This window comes from Sminthopsis crassicaudata, chromosome 1 (assembly GCF_048593235.1).
Source record: "Sminthopsis crassicaudata isolate SCR6 chromosome 1, ASM4859323v1, whole genome shotgun sequence".
In the NCBI taxonomy this organism is placed as follows: domain Eukaryota; kingdom Metazoa; phylum Chordata; class Mammalia; order Dasyuromorphia; family Dasyuridae; genus Sminthopsis; species Sminthopsis crassicaudata.
This window is the reverse complement of record NC_133617.1, coordinates 699220692-699245965: the sequence shown is the minus strand read 5'-3', so window position 1 is coordinate 699245965 and position 25274 is coordinate 699220692. Positions and strand designations below refer to the sequence as shown.

At 39.1% G+C, this 25274-nt stretch overlaps 1 protein-coding gene across 10 annotated transcripts in view; it reads left to right on the top strand.

Moving 5' to 3' along the window:
* The window catches only part of SLC41A3 (solute carrier family 41 member 3), a 67767-nt gene that overhangs the window by 8024 nt on the left and 34469 nt on the right, over nt 1-25274 (top strand). For 3 of the 10 annotated variants that reach the window (XM_074283794.1, XM_074283802.1, XM_074283798.1), the window contains 3 exons: nt 5720-6015; nt 13205-13312; nt 24816-24887. In XM_074283794.1, the coding sequence (XP_074139895.1) occupies nt 5761-6015; nt 13205-13312; nt 24816-24887 (435 nt within the window). In that variant the 5' untranslated portion in view covers nt 5720-5760. Of the gene's footprint in view, nt 1-3554; nt 3690-3900; nt 4222-4656; nt 4866-5719; nt 6016-7577; nt 9006-13204; nt 13313-24815; nt 24888-25274 lie in introns of those variants that run through there. The other 7 variants (XM_074283797.1, XM_074283796.1, XM_074283804.1 and 4 more) reach the window with 6 other exon arrangements.

The window sequence follows — 25274 nt, the reverse complement described above, 5'->3', positions numbered from 1 at the left end:
ATATAGGGAACTCATAAAGAAGCTCCCAAGTCAAATAATGCCATATTCTCCATGAAACCTTCCTTGATTCCTCCCCCCCTTTTGGTCTATCTTCCTCCTCATACCTCACCTAGCACTTGGTTTTGGAACCTTCCAAATATTGTATATTACATATGCTTATGATATCTTATCCCCCTAATTTAACTGTAAACTCCTTAAAAGCAGAGACCACGTCCAACTGTGTCTTAATGAAATTAAATCTCTTTCAAGACACCTATCCTATACTCAGCACACACTCAGTGGTTGAATAAGGAATGTTATATTGTAAGGTTGCCTTTTCCACTGTACTACACTCAAGCCCTGACTCTGCCTATAGCTCAGAGGCTTATAGAATTTTTTATAACAATATCTTTTTATTTTTCAAAATACATGTAAAGATAACTTTCAACATTCGTCCTTGCAAAATCTTGTGTTCCAAATTTTTCTCCTTCCCTCTCTACCTTTCCTCTCCCCTAGACAGCAAGTAATACAATATAGGTTAAACATGTGCAGTTCTTCTAAACATAGTTCCACATTTATCATGCTGCACAAGAAAAATCAGATCAAAACCAGAAAAATGAGAAAGAAAAAAACAAGCAAGCAATAAAAAAGGTGAAAATACTACATTGTAATCCCCATAGTTCTCTTTATAGATATAGATGGCTCTCTCCATCACAAGTCTATGGGAATAGAGGTTCATAGAATGTTAGAATTGATAGGGACCTGAGCGATTCTGGATGTCTTCAGTTTGTTCCTGTGTAACAAGAGATATAGACATATAATCTAGCAGTGCCAGAATTAGAAGCAATCTTAGAGAGCATTTAGACTAGAGCCTCTTCCTTTAACGAGGAAGAAACTGAAACTCAGAGCGAAATAACTTTAGTTTACTCAGGTGATAAGTGGCAGATACAGAATTTGAACTTCCTCCTGTCCCAGCATCTATTCTCTGACAACTTTCTGCTTATCAGTACTCCCTACTTCACAGTGTTTAGATCAAATGAGACAATAAAGGTTAAAAAATGCTTTGTGTGAGGATGAGATGCTTTCTTGAGATGGCATGGTAGCAGTAGAAGACCAGTCAGAAGACTTGGATTTAAAATCCACTTCTTATGTTTATCACCTAGGTGACATTGTGCAAATCAGCTTATCTTCCTAGGTTTCAGTTCTGTCATCTGTCCAATGAGGAGCTTGATTATGATGGACTCTGTGGTGCCTCCCAGCCTTATATGTATCGTGATTTTCTTTGTTGGATCTTCTTGTATCATCAGTTTACTTCCCTATGAGATCCAGCAAGTAAAAGAGTCACCTTTTGTCCTTCTGTCTGCAGATAACATGGTCCTTTCATCTCAGTTTCTCATTGATGTGCATGTCCTATGCTGCTTTTCAAGGACCTACTGTACACAGAGCCATACTAAGGGCTTAATGAGGGAAGATAGGGTCCCTGCCATCATAGAGATGACAATCTAGTAAGGGGTATAATGAATAATAAATGCTTGATAAAAATTAATGAAGAACACGACAACAGCTTCCCCTCTATGGGCCTCCACATCATCTATGAAATGAGAGAATTAGATTGGATAGTCTCTAAGGTCCTTGTAGCTCTAATAGTCTGAAACTAATTAAGTTCCTCCATTGGAATCAAACAAGGACAAAAAGTCAAATTCATTTTGTTTCTAAATAGGTTAGAATGCTTGTATGTCATATTCTCAGCACCAAATTCAGGAATTGGCATATAGAGGTGCTTAATAAATGTTCCTTAATTCAGGTCAAACACATCCTTCTCTGAATTGATCTCCCTCTTTTCATCACCTTCACCCAGTCTTTCTCCAATTTTTCTTCTAATTTTTCTTCACTTTTTCCAAGATGGAGAACCCCACATAAGTGCAGGCGTCTCATTTTCTTAGATATATTTTGTTGCAGGTTCCTGCCCCTGCACCTTTGCTTATACTTTTTCCTCACCCAGAATGCCTTTCCTGTTTTCCATATGTTGATTCATGAAGGCAAATTTGAAGTCTGATCTCTTATGTAAAGCCTTTCCTATGGACTCTAGTCTTCACTCTTCTGAACTTCCAAAGCTCTTACAGAATGAAAATCTATTGAGTGTGTACAAGGCAGGCAGGGCTGTAGGAGGTCAGAGAGGAGAGAAATCTTGACAGATTGGAGTTTCTTGGAGGATATAATAGTTGAGGTACTTCTGAAGAAAGGGTTAGACTAACAAGATGTTAGAGTTAAATCAAAGACAGCTTCTATGAAATGGGGTCAGGAAGCATAAAAATATTCATTTATTCACTAATGCTTGAAATTTTATTACTAGATCTTCATTCCTTTAGCTTAAGGCCTTGATCTGTCACTATTAAAAATACTTATTTACCTGGGATCAATCAATCAGCAGGTATTTATTTAGCGCCTATTATGTGCCAGGCATTATGGTAAGCAGCTACAAATAAAATGAATCATAATCCCTGCTAAGGATTAAGGAGTATTAGGAAAGATTTCTTGTAGAAGGTGGGATTTTTTCAGAGACTTGAAGGTGATGAGGAAGGAGAGAATTGTAAATATGGGCAGCTTGTGAAATTTCCTGGAGTGAAGAGAAAATGAAATGTCCTATGTAAGGAATAGCAAAGAGGCCAATGTCATTTTATAGAGGTATTTGTAGAGGAGGTAGAGAGGTGTAAGGTGTGAAAAAATTGGTAAAGTAGGAAGGGAGCAAATGGCAAAGAGCTTTCAGAGCCAGAAGATCCTGGGTAGAATAGGGAACCATGGAAGCTTTCTGAATTGGGCAAGGTGGAAGGTGACACAGACCTGTGCTTTAGGAAGATCAATTTGACAACTGAGTAAGAGTAGGTATTAAGGAGAGGGAACCATCTTGAAGGAATTTCCTTAGTCTAGATGTGAGGCAGCAAGAACTCCCACAAGAGAGGTGCTGCCCTGTGATAGAGGAGAGAAGGGAGCACATATGAGAGATGCTGCAAAGGCAGAATCAACAGGACTTAGCTCATTAAATATAAGGTAATGAGAGAGTGAAGAATTATTGTATGACACTGAGGTTTCAAGCGTGGGTGACTGGGAGGATAGTGGTATCTTCAAATTAATTAGAAAGTTTAAAAATTAGGAATTTAAAGGAAAGATTTTGGGAAAGGAAGATAATCAGTGTAGTTTGATATGTTGAAATTAAGATGCATGTGGGATGTCCAGTTTGGGATGGCCAACAGGTAGTTGAGGTTGTGAAGAGAGAATCAAGAACTAGATAAATAGATCTGAGAAGCATCTGCATAGAAATGATTGTTTAGTCAGTGGGAACTGATGAGATGACCGAGTGTGGGAAAGTCATGTCCCAGAAACCTAGAGAGAACAGGATAGCAAGAAAATTAGTGAGATCAAGAGTGCCAGAGGTAGTAGAGGTCAAGAAGGATGAGGATCATTTAAAAGCCTTTTTTGTTGTTGTTCAGTCATGCTGGACTCTTTGTGACCCTGTTGGGTTTTGTTTTGTTTTGTTTTGGCAAAGATCCTGCAGTAGTTTGCCTTTCCTTCTCAAGTTCATTTTACAGATGAGGAAACTGAGGCAAAATGGGTTAAGTCACTTGCCCAGAGTCACACAGCTGGTAAGGTTGGAGGCCAGATTTGAACTGAGGACTTCCTGACTCCAGCATCATCTCACTGCCCCTGGAAAGGTAATTAGACTTGGCAATTAAAAGATCACTGATAACTTTGTATCCCCCACTACCATATTTAAATTTTATGAAAAAAAAGCAAACAGAGTAGAGATTGTGAAAAAGCCTTTTTTTTAGATCCAATAATATTGGAAATCTCAGAGAGAAGGAAGAGCTGCCAGGTGTTCACCAGGAAGAGCTCACCAGGGTGGAAGCAGGAGTGAGAACAGGTGTGCTTTTCTCCCCAGCTACCCACCATGCCTTGGGCTCTGGAGAAAGATCTCTTTTGGTGCTGTGGCCCTGGGGCAAATCTTGGGCATTTCTGGTGAGGTGCAGGTTGGATTCTAACCTAGGAATCTAGAATTTGGCGTGGAAGCAAGAGCTCCTGAGAAGACCAGGAAGGTATGGGGAGTAATTTGAATTGTATGATGAAATTATAAGCCAGACTGGAAAGAGAGAAGAGAGGAAGGGGAAGGACTTAAATAAAGCAGCTTTAACAAGGAGTTTAGACACAAGAGGGAGGAGAGCTATAGGATGCAAACCAGCAGGAATGGTAAGATCAAATAAGGATTTTTTGAGAATGGGGAAGATGTAGGCCTGATTGTAGCAGTTTAGAAAACAGCTGGTCATCAGGTGAAGATGAAAGATTTGTGAGAGAGTGGAGGGACAGAGGAGCAATCTGCTAGAGAAGACGGATTGGAAAGGGATATATTATGTATGAAAAAGGTTTTGCCTTGGCAAGGAGAACAGCCATTTTTCACATGAAACAAGTGAAAGATCAAAAAGCCTGGCATCTTAGTGATGAAAGAAGAAGTTCTTGGCAACAGGTCTTTTTTAAGTGAAATATGAGGTGAAGTTCTTCTCTGAGAAGCCAGAAGAGGTTGGAGAAGGGATAGACAGGTTTGGAAAAATCTATTGTGGGGATAGTGAAGTTGAGAAAGGGCATTGGCAGTTGGTGGGTGGGGGAGGGGAGTCAGGAAGGACTTCACATAGAAGGTAGTTTTTGAGGGAAACTAGGGGTCCTAGAGGAGAGAGTGCATTCCAGGCCCAGCAAATGACCAGTAAAACAGAGGAACCAATTTAACAAATGTTTGTTTGTTATTAATGTATAAGACACTAAAAAGGGGGCCCTACAAATACAAAGACCAACAGGCCCCACAGTTCCTGCTTTCAAGTAATCTTCATTCTTGTGGTGGGGTGAGACACAACTAACATAAGGAGTTTAAAAAGGGAAAAGAAGAGTTACCCAAAAATATAAAAGAAAAAAAAGGCATCAATAAATCAAAAATGCTTGGAAAAAATAAAAAGAAGGCACAGACAGGATGATGTTTTAACTTATTAAATGTATCATACCTAAACTGTGTAACAGAAGTTCAGTTTTATATGTTACTCAGTTGTCATGTCTGACTGTGTTCATAGTGTTTTCTTGGCCAAGGTATTGGAATGGTTTGCCATTTCCTCCATTCACTTCCTCTATGATCTTTCCTGCTCCATTCCTCTACTAACAGTCTCCCTTCCCAGCTACCTTGTAATTAACTACTTTGTATCTTTTTGTATTTATTCATGTAATCATTATCTTTATATACTTTATTTCATGTTTCTCTCCTAGATCATTAGTTTCTTGAGGATGGTAATTGTTTTATTCTTTGTCTATATTCTCAAAGTCTACCACAGTGCTTGGTGCATAATAGGTGTTTAATGGTTCCTTAGTGATTGATTTTTACCATGCTATATTTATTTTACACTTACAACTATAATAATACAGGTCTCACTTGCAGGAAATGGTAATTAAATCACAAATAGTTCCTGGGAGTCATTGATGAAGCTATAGACAAGGAGGACCCAGCACAAGGTTAACAAAGACAAACATGACCCCTTACTAAGTGCTTGCTATGATTATTATTATTTTAGGGTTAGGGTTAGTAGCTCTGGGACTCTACGCTGGTCTTTTCCTCCTCTAGACCCTCCACTCCATTGACTTTTTCAATGAAACTTCTCTTCTGTGATATATTATAAGAAACTCCTTTTTTTTTTGGTCTTGTTTCCTATAGGTCCAGGGTGAATGAATGACGTGATATCAAAGTGACTCAAAATGAGAGGAGAGGAAGCAAGACAGAGGCGGAGAGAAGGGCAGCTGGGAAGTGGAGAACAGCCCCTGATCAGAGAGCAGAGCCCCAGGCAGCCCGCATCTGGAGCTGTGCCATGGACCGCCCCGGAGAGACATCCGCTAGATACTGCAAAGCCACAGGAAGAAACAGCTTTGACCATTGGCCTCCAAGTGGTCATTCCATTTATGCTTGCAGGCATGGGAATGACCATGGCTGGAATGTGTTTGAATTATATTCAGGTAAGAGGAAAAAATTAGGCAAATAGTCCCTTTGAGGCCATAATTAAGTCTTGATTCAGAAGAAGGCCTTCCAACCCAAAGATCAATTAAATCACCTGTTCTTCAGCCTTCTAGTTGCATTTCTTTGGGGTTTTAAAATATCCTGTTGCTGTTATGAAGAAAAAATAATATATGTAAAGTAAGTTATAATCAATGGGGCCCTTATTAAATGCCTACTATGTACCAGGGGACTATATCAAGCAGAAGTTTATAGACTTTAGAGCATTGTGTAAATTATCAGCTGCTATATCATCATCATCATCATTAAACTGAAACTATTGCTGAATGCTTTCATTAATTGACAATTAGCTATAATCAAAGCCATACACAAATAGGAGACTAGAAAGGCATTTGGGAGGGATAGAGAAGGAAGACAGAAAAAGATCACTAATTTGGGAAATAAACAGGTGCTACAGGCAAATTCAGCAACTTCACTGACTCACTATACAGTTGGTGAGTACGGCTGTTGGGAAAGGCATTGTTTCATTTTTGTATAATCATTTTTTTTTTGGACAATGGATTGAGGAGATAAGTGACCCATAAGTACTATCTCCTCCAAGGTAGTTTTCCTGGTATCTCCCAGCTGTTTGTACCCTCCCCCTCCTCATACTGTCTCCCTTGTCTCTGCTTGGCTAAATCTGATCTAATCTTCAGCCTCCCTGTGATGCAAATGAAAAGAAGAAATAGCCAATTCTTTTTTTTTTTTTTTTATTTCTATAAAACAACTGAAACATGACAGGAACAGGAATAATGCATATGGAGAAAGCAGTGTTTCTAGGTCACCAAGACTTACTAAGCACCTGAAGTACTTTTAGTCTAAGATCCTTGCCTAGTAGAGGGGCTTTTTAGCATTATTGGGGAAGGAGATTTCTTAGATGGGGCCTGGATCTTCTGCTCCTCATTTTGCTTTGAAAGACCCTCTCTCAATTAAAGGAGAAAAGAAGGGATGACAGGTCAAAAGGATGGGTCAGGATCTCTCCTGAGAGTGAGTCAGGAAAATTCCCCAGCTTTTAAAGCCCCCATGGTATTGTTTATGAGAGGTGAGGCTTCTAAATTCTCCATTCTACTCAGATCTGTTTAAGAGGAAGTATGATCTTTGTGGAGGAAACATTGGATCTGGACTTAAAGGAGGAGGTGTGTTCCACTCCTTCAAATTACTTAACTTCTCTTCACCTCTCATTCCTCACCTATAAATGAGGGAGCTGACACAGTCCCAGGGACTAATGACAAGGGATGCTCCCATATTCTGATTGAGATGTGATGGACTCAGAGTGTAGAATGAAACATATCAGTCCATGAGGCAATTTATTTTGCTTGATTATAAATATTCAAAAGTGATGGGGACACATGAGAAGGAATGGAGATAGGAAGGACTTTGGGAACTTCAAGGTCCCACTCTAATGCTTTAGAGTCACCTATTTACATAGCCCTGAGCACTTTCTTCAGAAGGGCTGAGAGGTTGAGAAGATAGTGTCCCCTTCCCTTTCCTTTGGAGGTTATTCCCCACTTCCCAAAGGATTGTCGTTCACATTCATCACTTCCATGGACCCGAGGTGTGAGTGAAAGGAAGGGGGGTAGAGTGCCACTCTCTGAAGAAGTCAGATCTGAGGCCAGCCTCCTTGGTTAAGTGCCAAAGTCTCCTTCCCTCCTGCCTCCTCTGATAGTCTCTCCCCCACCCCAAAGCTGAGCATTCCATTCCACACAGTCTTCGGAATGAGCAGGAGATACCAAACAATGGAACCAATCAGGGAGTCTTTTCCTAGCTCTAACCTGCCAGATCTGAGCTCAGTTATTGGCAAGATGGAGGGAATACTAGCCTGAAAGGATACAAGATGTTAGGATCTGAGGAAAATAGTCTGCTACCCCTGTTTGGGAGAAGTCTGTGAGATCTTTCACCAGCATAAATGATTCTGATCCTTGGAGAGATGACCAGATTCTCCTAAACAGAAAATCACTGGCATCTGATCCCAAGCCTTCCCAAACCAGACAGAAGATGAATAGGAGGACACGAGGGACATCTTTATCTTCTTGAGATCTTGTGGCCTGTTTGGATTCTTTGAAATGAAAATCCAGTGAGGAAGATTTAGAACTGGCCTGAACTGGCTGTTCTTGGATGAAATTTTTCCTCAACCTTCTCTACCAAGGGAAGAGGTCACACCACGTAGGACCAGCCACTGAGACAATCACCGCCCACCTCCTGGGTCCTTCTCATGACCTTCCTTTTCCCATGGAAAAAAGAGGGAGACAAAAGTCAGAGTCTGGAGACTTGCCTTGTAGGGCTGTTGTCCTGAAGGGTTTGGGAGGGAATTAAGGGGCAGTAACCTCCTCTATAAGCTCCTGAATTTCCGGTTTCCTATCACAGAACAGTTTCTGTCCATGTGGAATGCCCTTCATGGCACTACTACTGTGAGCTACCTGTGATGAGTCTGTGAGTGTGGGCACCATCAGAGCTTGGCCTATTCTCCCTCTCTTTCTTTGCTTTTGGATTTCATTCCTCCATTTAGGAGTAACCACAACAGTCCTCTGCTGCCCCGCAGAGCTTGTGTACAGAGACCTGACAGAGAACTCACCCCCTTCCCTGAACTGGCTCCTTGGGGGAATCCTCCAGGTGTCCTCATTTGGGGACAGAGAAGAACAAACACCTTGGGAGAGGGAGGACGAGATCCACCTCCTCTGATTGCCAGGAAAGTGGCCTTGCTTCCAGGACTGATTCTCCTCCTGCTTCCTCCCATGGGCATGGGATGAAGAGCCCGATCATGGCCATCACCCAGATGAATATAAAATTCCGCTTTCATGGAACAAAGCTGAGAGCCTTCTCCTGTGAGATGATCAGGTCTGCTAATGGATTCTTTCCGGAGACATTCTGCTCCATCTTCTGCCAGGTCCTGTGTCCATTTCTGCTTTCCGGCATAGGTATGGTGATTGCAGGCCTGGTGACAAGTGAAGTCCAAGTATGTATGGCTATTTCTGGAACATGGCTTTAATGAGTTCCTCTTGGGGAGAATTAGCCTCCTGCTAGTCCAGTCCAGGTCACGAAGGCTGACCTGGTGATTCCTATCATACAGATAAGACATTATCACCATCTTGAGTTGGTGTCCTACATTTCTCCTAGACTCAGATGGTTTCAGAAACATTAGTAAGTAAGCTCTCTCAACTTTTATAATGACCTGGAGCTCTGGGTAGACCATCTTTGTCCTAACCCCCCCCGAATTTGCTGCTAGTACCCTTTTGGGAATAGATGGATTGGTTGGACTCCATGGCATGCATATAAATGAAAGGGTCCAAGGGAGAAACAGGAATCCATGCCATCTGGGATAGAGGATGGCCACTCACATCCAGCTACAAGCTCTTTTGTCTTCAGGCCAGGTTAATAGGAAAGCTAAGGGAGCATTTTTAAAGTTTCAGCCACCTCTTTGCATTCTCAGACTGCTTTCCTGGCATTCTCCTTGTGAAGTTTCCCTTTCTTTACACTCATAGTACAATGTGTGTGTGTGTGTGTGTGTAATTATAGATAAGGGAACTGAGACAGACTGAATGACCCAACTTGAGGGGAGATTTGAACTCAATTCCTATTGATTCCTAATCTGACACTAAGCCAGACTTTTTTCCCCGGTACTGGGGTTCAATGTGTTGAATAGAATGAATTCCAACTGTGTATTCACAGAATCAGTCACTTTTCAAGCTTTTATTGAATGCCAGGCACTATGCTAGGTGCTGAGGATACAAAGACAAATTTTTTTTAAAAAGTTCCTTCTCTCAAGGACCATAAAGTCTATGAGAGTTGTGTATTTGTGTATATTATTATTGTTCAGTCCTTTCAGTCATGTATTTGATTCTCAGTAACAGTGATGTGACAGTGATCTCATTTGGAGTTTTCTGGGTAAAAATACTGAAGTGGTTTGCCATTTCCTTCTCCAGTTTATTTTACAGATGAGGAAACTGAGGCAAACAGTTAAATGACTTGCTCAGGGTCACAAAACTAGTAAGTGTCTGAGGTCATATTTGAACTCGGATATTCCTGACTCCAGGATTGGCAATGACCCACCTAACTCATGTCTGTGTGTATATACACACATTTACATACTTACACATGTGCATATATACAGACAGCACTGGACTGGCATACTTATAAGGCATGTGTACACACAAATATATATTTATATTTCTGTTTGCACATATATGCATTTGTGTAAATGTGTATATGTATATATGTAAATATATTTATACACATGGGCATTTAAGTAGTTCAGTAGATAATCACCCTGAGTTCATATCTGGTCTTACACTCTTACTAAATGCATGACCCCAGACAAGTCACTTCCCTCTGTTTGCCTCAGTTTCCTCATTTGTAAAATGACCTGGAGAAGGAAATGGAAAACCTCTCCAATATCTTTGCCAGGAAAATCCAAATGGGGTCATGAAAAGTTGGACATGACTGAAATGACTCAACAATAAGCATAACCATACATACACACATACACGATAAATACTAATGTGTTCAAGCTAGGGAGGGAGGGAGGTTACTGGTTCATGTAGACTACATGTAGAAGATGGTATTTGAGCTTTTTCTAGAAGGAAGTGAAGAATTCTTAGAAATGAAGGGGAGGAGAGAGTGTATTCCAGACATAAGGAATGGCCAATGCAAAGGCAGGGAGATGGGAGGTAGAGCGCTCTTGTGAGATGAACAAAGGAAAGGCTAGTTTGGAGCAAGGTTCTGAAGGGCTTTATAAATCACCAACAGGCATCTGGAATTATTGGAGTCAATTGAGTAAGAGATGTTGGATGCTGGATCAATATTTGTGGAAAATCACTTTGGTAGCTGATGGAGGCTGGATTGGAATGGGGAAAATCTTATGAGAGGTGATGAGCCCGAACACCAGTGTGCAAATAGAGGGAAGGGGCCATGTGGCAGAGATGTTCTGGATTTGGCAACTAATTAGGCGTTTGGGGCGAGGAAGAGTGAGGAGTCAGTAACAGTGATATGACAAACCTTAGGAAACAGGAAGAAAGGGGGATGCCTTTGACAGAATTTGGAAAGTTCAGAAGAAAGAAAGGTTTAAGGGAAAAGATGAGTTCTGTTTTAGATCTGTTCAGTTTGATTTGTCCCTGGGAAAGACATCTGTTTAGGGAGGTGGAGATGCAGAGCTGGAGGAAAGAATGGGGAAAGTGGAGGGAGGAAGAAAATGAGACAGAGTAGGAAAAATATCATTTTATAGTACAGTATTGTATTTGTATCATGCTATAATTGGAGAAACTGAGCTGGATCTTAGAAGGGAGGGATGGAGAAAAAGGAGAGAGAGGAGGAGGAAGAGAGAGAGGACAGACATATAGAGTTCAGTCCTCAATGTAGAGGAGTAATGCTGATGATGTTGATTGTAATAGGTAGCATTTTATGGTTCTTCAAAATTAGTGGAATGTTTTTAATCTATATCCCTTCATTTGTTGCCCACAAAAAGTCCTGGGAGAAAGGTGTTTTTCTCTTATTTTACAGATAGGGAAAATGAGGCAAATAGAGCTTAAATTTGACTTCAGGTCCAGATAGCAAATAAGTATCTGAGGCAAGATTTGAAGTCAAAACTTCCTGGCTCCAAGTTCAGTGCTCCAGGAAGTGTGGTCATCTGGCTTCCTTAGGCTAATTGGACCCCTCCCCTCCATAAGATGATGTGCTCACTGAGAGAGAGGAAAGAGAGCTGAAGACAGAATTATCCACACTTATAGAATATGAGATAGATGATATGCAAAGGAGACTGAAGAGGAGAGATTAGAGAAGTAGGAGGAAAATGAAGAGAGCTGTATCACAACTACCCAGAGAGGAAAGTGTCTAGCAGGAAAGAGTCAAACTACAAAGAGGTTAAAAAGGAACCTAGATTATCTTGATGAGAAACTAACTGCCCCCTCAGGATTTTAATCTATAACCTTGATCTTGGGGACAGAAAAAGGTTTTAGATTTCTAAGTCCTCCAACCTTGGCTTTTCCCAGGCTAAATTGAAGATCTTTTTGTTTTTCTGGATTATTCTCCCTTAACACATTTCCACTCTGCCATTTTCATCATCTCTTAATCTCCTGAAGCCCTTTTCTCATACCTATTTCCCTCAGTGCCAGGCCTTTAGGATGAAATCCACCTGCTAATTAAAAGTGCTGAGAAACTGCTGGCTCTAATTGAGTTTCTATTTTGAGCAGATGTTTTTGATAACTTTTTCCACTGAGGTCACCTGGGGAATCTGTGGTGCTTTCCTGAGCAGAGGCTGACCTCTGAGATTGAAAATGCTTAAATTTTTTCCTTGGCCCTTGGAAGCTCATGTTTCAAGCGGTATTCAACAATTCTGGGGCAAGCGTGGCCAGTTAAATATTAGTTGATCAGAGCCCAGTTTGGACTCAGACTCTAGTCACTGGAATTTCTGGTCCCAGCTATATAACTCATTCCGTTGGACCTCCACTGAGGGGGCTTGACTCTACTTTGCATGAAAATCTAGAATGAAATTTGATCTAAAAATGTCACTTGGGTTAATGCTGTCTCTGAAGGGAGTACAAAAAAGGGACTATAGAAAGAGAAATTTCCCAATACTGATAGCTGGCCAAAAATGGATGGACTGGCTTGGGGACTAATGCATTTCCTCTTACTGGAAGTCTAGGCTAGACCCCAGGGTATTTTGCAAGAGTGATCATTTTTCAGGTGCAGATTACACTAGCTGGCTTCTGAGATCTTTCAACTCTAACATTTTGATTGGGGGAAAGAAAGGAGTGGGAAAAGTGAAGGGAGGAAGGAAATGAGGTTGAGTGAGAAAATACCATTTTATAGTACAATATTGTATTTGTATCATGCTATAATTGGAGAAACTGAGGCATAAGATAAGGGAAGAGGATATACATATGGTCCTGGAATCATAGAATCATAAATGTCAATTTGGAAAGGATTTTAGAGACAAATTCCAGCCTCTTGTTTTGCAGATGAAGAAACTGAGGCACATGGAGGTTCTGTGATTTAACCATAGTTGGGAAGCATCTTAGGTAGGATTGAACCAGGTCTTCCTGACACTGTCTGACATTCTAGTTGCTGTGCCCTGCTGCCATAGCAGGTTAATAATTGTATCAGGTCCATGTATCCATATACATAGGTGGGTTAATGTGTTCTTTGTTCTTTCCCTGGCAGCACTGGAATGTGTTTGTGGACATTAAAGAACTCTTAACCCTGGTGCCTTCCCTTGTGGGACTGAAAGGGAACTTGGAAATGACTCTGGCATGCCGGCTCTCCACAGCTGTAAGTTCACATATGGACTCCTTGTTCCAAAAGCACATAAAACCCCGAAACTCTAGTAGCCTTCACATTGTTGGGTCTTCAAGAAACAAGTGATTGGTTCTTGATTGTCACATTGATGCCCTTACTTTGGAGAGGGAACCTAGACATCATCAGTGGATTTCTTGGGAGTAGCTGGGAGAGGGAGCAAATGTTATTTCTGTCATAGACTCCTTCAGCTCTCTGGTGAAATCTCTGGGTCCCTTTGTAGAATACGATTTTAAGATAGGTAGGATATTGAACCAATGATACTGAACTACAGTTATCAACAATTTTTTTAAAAAGTTCATGAAATCCAAGTTAAGAATTCTTGATTTAGAAAAAAAAGAAAAAGTAGCTAGAATCTTGGAATTTTTAGAGCTAGAATAAGTCAATCAGTGAGTATTTATTAAATACCATGCTAAGTTCTGGGGATATGGAGATAAAAAAATGAGAGTTTTAAGATCACCTAATCCAACCCTTTCATTTTAAAGAGGTGGGAACTGAGGTTCTTTCTGTATGACATCCTTTTTCATGTGATCTTTCTCATACCATTAAGCTTCACATCACCCCCCTCCCAACTCCTAGCTTTATGACCCCCATAAAACTGTGCTGTTAGGAAGAAAAGAATGTCAGTCAGTTCTTCCCTCCTGTGTCTCCAGGCTCAGAAATGATCTAGTACCCACCCAGCCTTATTGGTGTAAATCAAATGGAGATCTAGACAAGTCAAGCTTCATTCTGAACATTCTTGCAAAGTGACATGAAGGCCACTCATCTAAGGTGACACCATGAGCTGGTCACCGAGCTAGAACAAAACTTTTTTTGTCCAAGCCTAAAATTTGACAGTGGATACAGAAGTTAATCCTGCCCTCCCTGCCATTTTCCAATCCATGTTATTCAGATGAGGAAGATTCCTGTGACTGCACAGAGATTACATCATAGGGCATAAGACCCTTTTTAAAAAATTACTAGTACTAACATGAATTTATAAACTGATTTCACACAAACAGATAAAGAGATCAGACAATCCTTAAAGTACATATCTCCCTAATGGGAAAGAAATACCTCAGAGAAATTGGTAAAGATACAAAAGATCACAGGGTAAAATAAAAAATAAAAAAGATACCCAGCGTCTCTTAGTGCTGTCTGAAAGTGTTGGATTTGAAAGAAACTTGAGAGAGAATTTCAGTCAGAGCATCTCCATAGGCTAGAATGAGAAGATAGAATTTTCTTGATACTTTGATTTCATTTCATCAATATGACCCCACATTTTCCACCTATGCCGTGACTGAATAATTCATCTCTCAAACAGCCACCCAGGTGGGGGAGCCTCTCTGTACTTACCAAGGCTGGTCCTTGGACAATTGACCTCATCCCTTCACTGGGTCCCAATGCAAAACCTTTATGGTTTAATGAAGGTCTTCTCTTTAGGAATTAGGCAGCAGTTTCTAAATGAAAGGAAGGGGATACCAGTCCCTTAGTCCTATAACCCTTCACCTGGGAGATATTGTTAATTGTTCTGAGATACTGAAGAATGGGTGACTTTTGGTGAAGCTTTAGAGCTGGAAAAAATGATGGAGACCGTGTCCAGTGGTTCTCAAACGTTTGTCCTCAGTGTCCCTTTATATATATATATGGATAAATCACCAACAATTTATATATATATATATATAATTTATATATATATATATAAATTGTTGATTTATCCAAAGACTTTTTGTTTATGTAGGTTATATTTATAGATATTTACCACATTAGAAATAGAAACTAATTTTAATTTGTAGACTCTCTGTAAGGATTTCAGAGACTCTCTGGAATCTTCTGGACCACACTTTGAGACAGTGATACAGCTTTTCCATGCTGTCCACGAAGCCTCAGAGGATGACTTTTGTGAAATCACAGCTATCACTTTAACATACACATGGGAGAGATAGATGTCTCATCTGAGGAGAGACATCAAAGGTCACATCTTGTTTTCCTAAGTCAGATGCTTTTTAAAAATCAGCAAACAACACACTTAGAAGAGTCTTCTGTTCGCTTTGCCCCTCAGGCTGTTGGCCAGCTAAAAAGAGTTCGTCTGCCTTAGAAAATCAGCTGCAAAACCCTGCCCTTTACCCTTTTGTGTTTTGTCAAGGCAGCTAGTGTTCAAATCAAATAGAAACAGGGCCACTAAACCTGTGGACCACACCTTGGCTTAATTTTTAAATGTAATATCTTTCATTCTATTTTATTTATTTTACTAAAATAAATAATTCCTGACTAAATTTCATTCTGGTTTAGGTAACATTCACAAGCATTAGAAAACACATTGTCCAGTCTGGCTCTTGTTTGGCATTTCTGATCAAGGGCATCTCTGTTGTATGCATAGAGTATTCTGATGAAGATTTTCTAAAGATGAGAAATCAAGCTAATATCTCTATGCTTTCCTTTGTTAATTGTTCATAGTCCATGCACTTTTCCCTTCTTTGAGCATTATCCTCTTTTCCAATTTCTAGATGCCTTTAATAATGTTCTGTACTCATTAGTAGAGCTTCAGTGTAGAGTTCTTTATATGTATTTGTTAAGGAAAGTTGCTCGTGTTTATTACATCTTCTTAAATATCATTGCTGCTTCTTCATGTAGTGTGTTGGCCATGGAAGAGGTACACAGTGATTCCACTCCTCTAAGTAGATTATTATAAAACTTCTTGTAGATCTAGTTCATTTTGTGTCCATCCATGATCTTTTTGCCAGTTTCATCTATATATGTCCCTATCTGACTTAGCTAGGTCTTACTCTACAAACTCTACAAGCCTGAATTAAGCTGTTTTTCCTTATTTCACTTGGCAATGCTGCTCATGCACTTCCACCATCATCTGTTTTGCAAATAAGTTTGGACCCTCAACTTGTCTTGCCCTTGGCTGCTATTTCTTTTCTACTTGGAAAGGAAATCACAAAATGTTTACTGGCTAAGGCAGTTTCTGGGCTTTTCAGCAGCCTTAATGTGGTAAATATTTTTGCATCCACTAAATGTTGCTAATAAAACACAGAAGCATAGAAAGGACCTCAGTGCTGTACTGTGAGCAAAGGAGAATCCTCACTACAGTCTACATAGAATGTTGTCACCCAATTTTAACCTGAAGACTTCCAAGGGAAGGGAACCTACCAACTCCCAAGGGGAACTGTGCCACTTTGGAAGAACATTCACCGTTGAAATTTTTCCTTATTACAAACCTAAATTCATGTCTTTGCAACTCCTACCCATCACTTCCAGTTCTTGGTTTTGTGGCCAGATAGGACCCTTCCATATGATAACCCTACAAATACCTGGATACAATTAATATATCTTCCCTGAGTCTTTTCTTCTCTGGGTTAGTTGTCCCCCATTCTTTCAACCAACCCTCATGTGGCACAGACTTAAGGTCCTTCATTGTCCCACTACGTGATTATAGTCAGTGCCTTTATTTCTCTCTTATTTTCCACTTTTCACAAATATCAGCTGACTTAGCTGGGATTAAAATAATTGTGACTAAACAATGTACCTTTGTCTCTCTCCTACATCTTTTATGTGATTTTTAGAAATCACCGATCCATCATTTTGATTTTTTTGTGCTTTCATTAGATTTCTTCAGCATACACTTATATCTTGTTTTTCAATGGTGTTTGTGACTTATAGATGGTTCACTTGTAATCTGTAAACATTTAGACTCTTTTATTCCTGACTTTCAAATTATATTGATTAAGGGACTATCTTAGGGAAATCACCCTGGCAGTGATATGCTAGATGGATTTGGGTCAGAGTGAAATCAGCATCTATCCAATTGTATGTCCTCATTTGAGCCATCGGGCATGGTGATCTACTTTGCTTTCCCTTTATAGATGGCTACTCTGACATCATAATTAATAACTAGGTTACTACATATGAATTCAGATAATAATTACATTCATTACATAGGTTTAGGTCTGGAAAAGTCTTCAGAGGCCATTTAGTCCAACCCCCTCATTTTACAGATGAGGAAACTGAGGTCTAAAAAGCCTAAGTGACTTGCCTGGGTCTTTTATGTTGCCATGAAATGTGGAATTAAGAGGGACACTTAGATTCAAAATGCCATCTATACAAGGACAAGATACGAGTGCCTTTCTGCGCCTCAGTTCCCTCTGTAAAATGGGGATGACTAGTACTTTGCCTATCTCACAATTAGTGCTTGTTAAAAATAAAAATAAGTAGCTACATGTAAAGGTCTAAGGGTCACTAAAATGCAAGACTAGGAGCCAGCAGCTTAATGAGGCAGTTAAAACAAACCTAACATAATCATCCTGAGTTGAATTAACAAAGTCATAGTGTCTGGAGCAAAGGAGAGTATAATCTGTATTCCATCCTGATCCAATAGAATAGGAAGTGTTTTTGTTCAGTTCTGGATACCACATTTTTAAAATGAGCCATTCAAAGAAAGATAATCAAGATGCTGAGAAGACTACAATTTTACTTTAAGGAATTAACATTATTTTGTGGAAGTACAGTGGATAGATTGCCTATCCTGGAATCAGGAAGACTCTTCTCCCAGAGTTCAAATGTAACCTTGGGCATTTATATTTGTTGTATGACCCTCAGCAATTCAAATAACCCTGTTTGTCTCAATTTCCTTAACTGTAAAATGAGCTGGCTAAAAAAATGTCAAATCATTCCAGTATATTTGCCAAGGAACCTCAAATGTGGCCATGAAGAGTCAGACACAACTGAAAAATTGACCAAACAAAAAAGAAAACTGATTTAAGAAATTGGGAATGTTGAACTTATAGAAGAGAAAGCTGGTAGTTCTCAGAATGAAGTGCTAGTAGCTGCCATTGTCAGCACTCCCATTAACAGCTCCCCTTGCACCATCCCGAGAGGCAGGGGCAGGTAGGTCTGAGTGTCTTCCTTTCCTTGGACCCCACAACTCCCTTTAGCTGGGACTCAAACTGCTCTCCTAGACCACATCTAGGCCAGCTGTCTAGAGACAGCTCTCCCATGCCCAAACCCTGGATCTTACTAAGTATCTTTTAAAGTCTCATTCCTGCAATGCCCAGGCTGCCAGTCACTGAGTGACAACCCAGTCTAAACTGAAAATCTGGCTTGCAGACTAATATTCACTCTGCTCAGTGTGCCCAGAATTGCCATGCTATCAAACCCTGTCCCTGCCAAAACCCCAAACACTCGTGTGAGCTGCTCAGACTTCAGAGTAGATTATAGAATAGCTTGAAAGCCCTCCTGAAAGTAGCAATAGGTATCATTGCACTTAAAGAAAAGCTAATTCAGCCTCCCAAACACTGAGCTAGTTTTTGCAATATGTACATCAACCTCATAGATGTAGACATCCCTGGAAAGTATGTTATCAAGACCTTGAAAATGGAAAGACTGAAGACCTTCATAACCAGTCTTATTCTCAGCCTGGAAAGAAACTGAAGGAAAAGGCAGTTAGATGGCATAGTAGATAGAGCGCCATCCCTGAAGTCAGGAAGTTCTGAGTTCAAATCCTACCTCAGACACAACACTTCCTAGCTGTGTAACTCTGGGCAAGTCACTTACCCTCAGCAAAAAACTTTAACCTCAGCAAAAACAAACCAAAAAAAAAAAAAAAGAAAGAAAGAAAGAAAGAAAAGAAAAGAAAGGAAAGAAGCTGGAAGAAACTTACCACCTAGCTCCAACTTCAGCTCACAAGTGCCTTTATTGAAATAAATGGCAGTGTGATGTCTAAATTCATTGTTCAGACAATGTGGTGTTCTTGTGATACAGAATTAATAGAAAACTATTGTCTTGTTTTTAAAATTCTGTGCTAAAACCAGAAAATGTCTCAGAAGTAAACATTTCAAGTGAAAAAGACAGAGTACTGTAATCCATAAGTCAAAATGGGAGGGTAACCCTAGAGATAGCATCTTTCCTGACTAGAACATAAACTGTAAATCTAATTATCCTGGATTCTCCACCATTTCAGGTTTAGGGATATACAAGTATAATTCTGATAAGAATTTTCATCAACTAGCAGAATAGAGACAAAAAGATCAGCAGGTCACAGCAGACCTAGAATTATTTGAGCTATGAAGAGAAATTACTGAGTAAACTGGTGAATTGCCTACATGTGTAGTCAGACAGTACTAATATTTACCTGTGAAAAGTGTGTGTTTTGTTCATTGATGCATACGGTAATTATGGTATATTTACATACCTTAGAAACACTTATCTATTATACATAATTTTCTGTTTGCTTTTTTGCAAAAAAATATTACTATTTACATATATTATTGTATAAACCAATTATTGCTGTATTTCTTTCTGTGCATATTTACTTGTATGTATTGTGCATGTAAAATGTACTGCCACAATATGTCCTACATGTAATTTAGACCTTGTAGTCACTGGAGAAAGTCTACAATTTAAAAGACAAATATGCTCACATACCCTGATTGATTTGCTAGGAACAGCAAATATTTTACTGGAGGGAGTGGAAGTCCAGAACCTAATAACATATTAGAAAAAAAAAGTACTAATACTGAAGTAATAGACTAAATATAAATGACACAGGTGATCCCTTTGAAATGAGAAATAGTCCCTTCAGTAAATCAGAAGGGAAAAAAAGACAACTCTGTAGAATGAAGAATATTGCCCGATTAATTGTTTTCCTTCATTCTTGAAGAGAATCAGAATGACATCACTATGTTAGAGCCAAGTTACTGTGCATCCCAGCTTGGCTGATCAGACCAATGTGAATTCAGAATGCTCTGCCACAGGTCAGGCACAAATAGTCCATGTGAACACATTTGGAGATTCTCTAAATGTGTGCATCTCAAAGTTTTTTTTGGAGCTACTTTATTTCTGTTTTGCTTATAGAGAATATCACCTACTCAGATGAGGACATGTCATGCTGGGCAGTCCTATGCTAGTGTCTCTCATGTTGTACAATCAGTTCTAAAGTTCTTGAGACCACCTATATATTGTTTTTCCTGACCCCCACATGAGCACTTGCTCTGTGTGAATTCTCCATAAAACAATCTTTTTAGCAAGTGTCCATTTTGACATTCGTACAATGTGGCCAGTCAGGTACCATAGGTTAACATTTAATTTTTTATAATAATAGCCTTTTATTTTTCAAAATACATGCAAAGATAATTTTTAACATTTACCCTTGCAAAAACCCTGTATTCCAAACTTTTTTCCCACCTTCCCTCCTTCTCTCTTCTAGATAGCAGGTAATCCAATATAAACATGTGCAATTCTTCTAAACATATTTCCACAATTATCATGTTGCACAAGAAAAATCAAATCAAAAAGAAAAAAATAGAGAAAACAAAAAGCAAGCAAACATCAAAAAGGTGAAAATACTATGTTGAGATCCACATTCAGTCCCTATAGTCATCTCTCTGGATGCAGATGGTTCTCTTTATCACAGGTCCATTGGAATTGGCTTGAATCACCTCATTACAAAATAAATAAGAAAGAAGTTAAGGATATAAATAGAATTCTATGATAGACCTTTGGAGAAAATTGAATGGACAAGAAAGAAATAATTCTTTTTTTTATTGGCAGTACATGGAACCTATACAAAAATTGACCATGTATTAGAGCATGAACACCTCAAAATCGAATGCAGAAAGAAAGAAATAGTAAATGCATTTTCAGATCATGCTGCAATAAAAATTACATGCAATAAAAGTCCAATGGAAAATAAACCAAAAATTAGCAGGAAATACAGAATATGATTGGGATGAACTCTCCCGTAAAACAAAAGCAGATAGCAAACTGGATTAAAAGCTAGAATCCTACAATTTGTGGTTTACAAGAAACACATTTAAAGTGAGTGATCCATTCAGAGTAAAGGTAAAAGGCTAGAGCAGAATCTATTATGCTTCAGTTGAATTTTTTAAAAAGCTGATCTCAGATCAAGCAAAAGCAAAAATAGATTTAATTAAAAGAGATAAGGAAATTACATCCTACTAAAAGGTATCATAGATAATGAAGTAATATCAATATTAAACATATATGGAGCAAGTGGTATAGCATCCAAATTCTTAAAGAAGAAAGTTGAGAGCCTTAAGAAAAATTAGACAGCAAAACTATCCAAGTGGGAGATCTGAACCTTGCTCTCTCAGTAGATAAATCAAACCACAGAATAAATAAGAAAGAAATTAAGGAGGTAAATAGAATTATAGAAAAGTTAGATAGATATACCTGTGGAGAAAGTTGAATTGGAGACAGAAAGGAATATACTTTTTTCTTAGCAGTACATGGAACCCATACAAAAAAAATCCTGTCTTAGGCCATAAACACCTCAAATTGAATTGCTTCCTTGTTGAAAAGAGCCACATCCATCCGAGTTGATCATCACATAATCTTATTGATGCTATGAACAATGTTCTTTTGGTTCTACTCACTTTACTTAGCAACAGTTCATGTAAGTCTTCCAAGGTTTTTCTGAAATTAGTCTGTTGATCTTTTCTTATAGAACAATAATATTCCATTGTATTCATATATCATATAATGCCCAACTGATGGGCGTCCACTAAATTTCCAGTTTCTTGCCTCTACAAAAAGGGCTGCTACAAACATTTTTGCACTTGTGGATCCTTTTCCCTTTTTTTGATCTGTTTGGGATACAGACCCAGTACAGAGCCTGTTGGATCAAAGGATATGCACAGTTTGATAGCCCTTTTGGAATAATTCCAAATTATTTTCCAGAATGGTTGGATCAGTTCACAACTCCATCAATGTATTAATGTCCCAATTTTCCCACATCCCCTCCAACATTTATCATTATCTTTCCTGTCATCAGGGTAATATTTAAAAATCAGCTCATTGAGTCCAGAAAAGAGACTTTTGAAGAGGAACCCAGATTCTGAAGGGATAGACTGTATATGCATGAAGCTAGGGCAGCAAAAGCCAAACAGAGGTGATATCTAGCTTGAAGCTATTTGGGCCAATTGGCAAAAAGTATATTGGGAGAGGAGCTGTGTGGATGAAATTCTTCCTGTAATACGTAGCCTAAGTCAGTAATTCTGTATCTCCTTTCTTTCCCTGCCTTTACCACTCTGGGCACAGGAAAATCTGCTTACCCAGCTTTGTTTGAAATGTTTATTTTCTTAAACATTTTTAACCAATAGCCTTTCTGTCTAAGCAATGTATTTAGTTATTGAGAATAAAGTTGGAAGGAGAGCTGCAGGGAGGATCTCCCAGAAAAGAAAGACATGAATTTAATTCTTAGATGTTTTGCCAGAAGCACTTTATCTGTCTGAAAGACTAAAGCAAATAAAAAGAGAGAACTTTAGATCCTTTGGCATTACTTCCTAAAGTAAAGAAGAGATACAAACAGAAATCTTTTGGGCTGAGTCAGTAGAAGGATCAAAGGCAAATAGAAGTGGCTCAATAACCTTGAATATTCAATGAAATGGAGATATTTCTTTTGTATGACAGATCCATAAACACCTTTTTTGTTGTTATTGTTGTTGTTGTTTAGGCAATTGGGGTTAAGTGACTTGCCCAGGATCACACAACTAGGAAGTGTTAAGTGTCTTGAGATCAGATTTGAACTCAGCTCTTCCTGACTTCAAAGCTGGTGCTCTGTCTACTGTGCCTCCTAGCTGCCCCCATAAACACCTGTAAATTAAATTAATGAAAAGTGCTTGGTTTGGATGTACTTGATTTCCTTGGAACGAGAATCCTGCGGTTATATGTGTATTTGATTTTACAAGCTCAAGAAGATTTTACTTACAATTAATTAAAGAATTACAGATGCTACTTTTTAAAAAGAGAAAAAGCTTATGAGAGATGGGATATTAATTGTCTTCAGTCTTTGAAAAGCAGGCATGCAGAGGGGAGAGAATACTTGCTTTACTTGAATACAAGGGGAAACTAAGAAAAATGGGTGGAAATTTAAAGTCAACATAAGGAAAAATCTTCAGAGTGGAATGGACTCCTTTTAGAGGTGTGGAGCTCCCTGTCATTGACAGTCTTCAAGCAGACACTTCAGGATCATTTATCATAGATGGTATCAAAGTGATTCTTTCTCATTTATAACTATTAGAGCTAGGGAAGTACTTTTGAGTCATATTTAAGGAGACTGGTTATAAATCTAATTTAAGGAGATAACAATACTTGAGTGAGAGACAGGATAGCCAGATGCTCTGCCTACTATATTTTAATAAAGATGTGTCCAGACTAGATACATCACATGACTGTGGGGTAGTCTTTTGGCCCCCTGAGTAGTCTCAAATAAATGAGAATAAACAAATAAAATGAGAATAAACAATCCTTGCACTGCCCATGCCATGGACATTAATCATGAAGAAAGTAATTCCAAAATTCTAAAAGGCTTCTCAAAATGTGAGCTTTTATTAGGAAACAATTTCTTGCCTGAGGTGGGAAAGGGGAGAGGGGAGAAAGAACAAGAATAGTGGATTGAAGAAGGTCCCTTTTTCTTCAAAAAATCTTCTTGTCTTTCAATCAAGTGTTCAGTTTACCTTCTATCATGAGCAGGGCACTGTATTACCAGATATTTTAGAAGAGACAGAAATAGAAGGAAGTTTCCTTGCCTTCAGGAAACTTTGATTTGACTCAGAAAAGCAACTCACCCCAAATAGCAATTAGTGGATGAGAGTAATTATAATAAGGTGCCAAGCTGTGTGGTTCAGACAGATAAGTGCTTAATACATAAGAGATTAGAGTGGCTTAGAATCATCAGGAAGGCTTAGAGTTATAAATCATTTAATCTAGAGGGAAGCTTGGAGCTCACCTAGTTAAATCCTTTCATGGTACAGATGGGAAATCTGATGCTGAGAGAGGGGAAGTAGACTCAAGGGAGAAGGGTAGGACTGGAAAAGGAACAGTAAAGTCAATTTCCTTTTCTGAGCCTTAATTTCTTCATCTATAAAATGGGCATCATAATAGTACCTACCTTCATAGAATTGTCATGGAGATCAAATTAGGTAGTGAACATAAAGTTCTTAAAGTTTTATGATAATGATAGCTATAATTAATGGCAGAGAGAGGAAGGGTTAGACCAAATTGTGAAGGGCTTCAAATGCTAGGTAAAGGAGTTGGAGTGGAATCAGGTGGGTAACTAGATGGCACAATGGATAGAATGTGAGACCTGGATTAAGGAAGATTCATCTTCTCAAGTTCAAATCTGGTCTTAGGGCAAGTCACTTAACTCTGTGTATCTCAGTTTCCTCATCTTTATATAAAATGAACTAGAGAAGGAAATGGTAAATCACTGTAGTATCTTTGCCAGGAAAACTTCAAATGGGATCACAAAGAATCAGACAAGACTGAGATGACAGAACAACAATAGTAGAATCAGTTAACTAGTATTTGTTACCTTGGCCTTTAGATTTCTTAGAAAAGCTTTCACAGGACTTGCCAGGCCAAGCCAATGCCCTCCTGCCTTAGGACTCCACTGGGCTGGGAGTAGATGCAGGGAGTCACTCACTGTATGTGTCCCCAGCATTCCAGCCTACTGATTCTTTTTCTCTTTTGCTTGCAGGCTAACACTGGGATCATTGATGACCCTCAGCAGAAGCAAAAAATGATTAGTAGCAACCTTGCTCTGATTCAGGTGAGCCACTCCATTGTTTCTTCTGTCATTTTGGTCAAGTATATATTTTATTGGGGCAGCACTTGTCAGAGTGATAACTGGTGTGTGTGTGTGTGTGTGTGTGTGTGTGTGTGTGTTTGTGTATGTGAGTGTTTTGTACTGGGGATCATAAATTTAACCTACTATCTAACCAAAAAATCTTTTCACTTGGGGAGAGATCACAGAAACAGAAATCCTGGGGCACTGGCATAAGACCACCGTTGGTGAGACCTGAGAATAGTGAGGGGGACAGGTAGTGTGGTATAGTGGATGCAGAGCTGGCCTCAGTCAAATCAATCAACTAACATTTATTAAGTACCACTATATGCCAGACTCTGAAAATTAAAAAAAAATTCTTTAATAAAGATT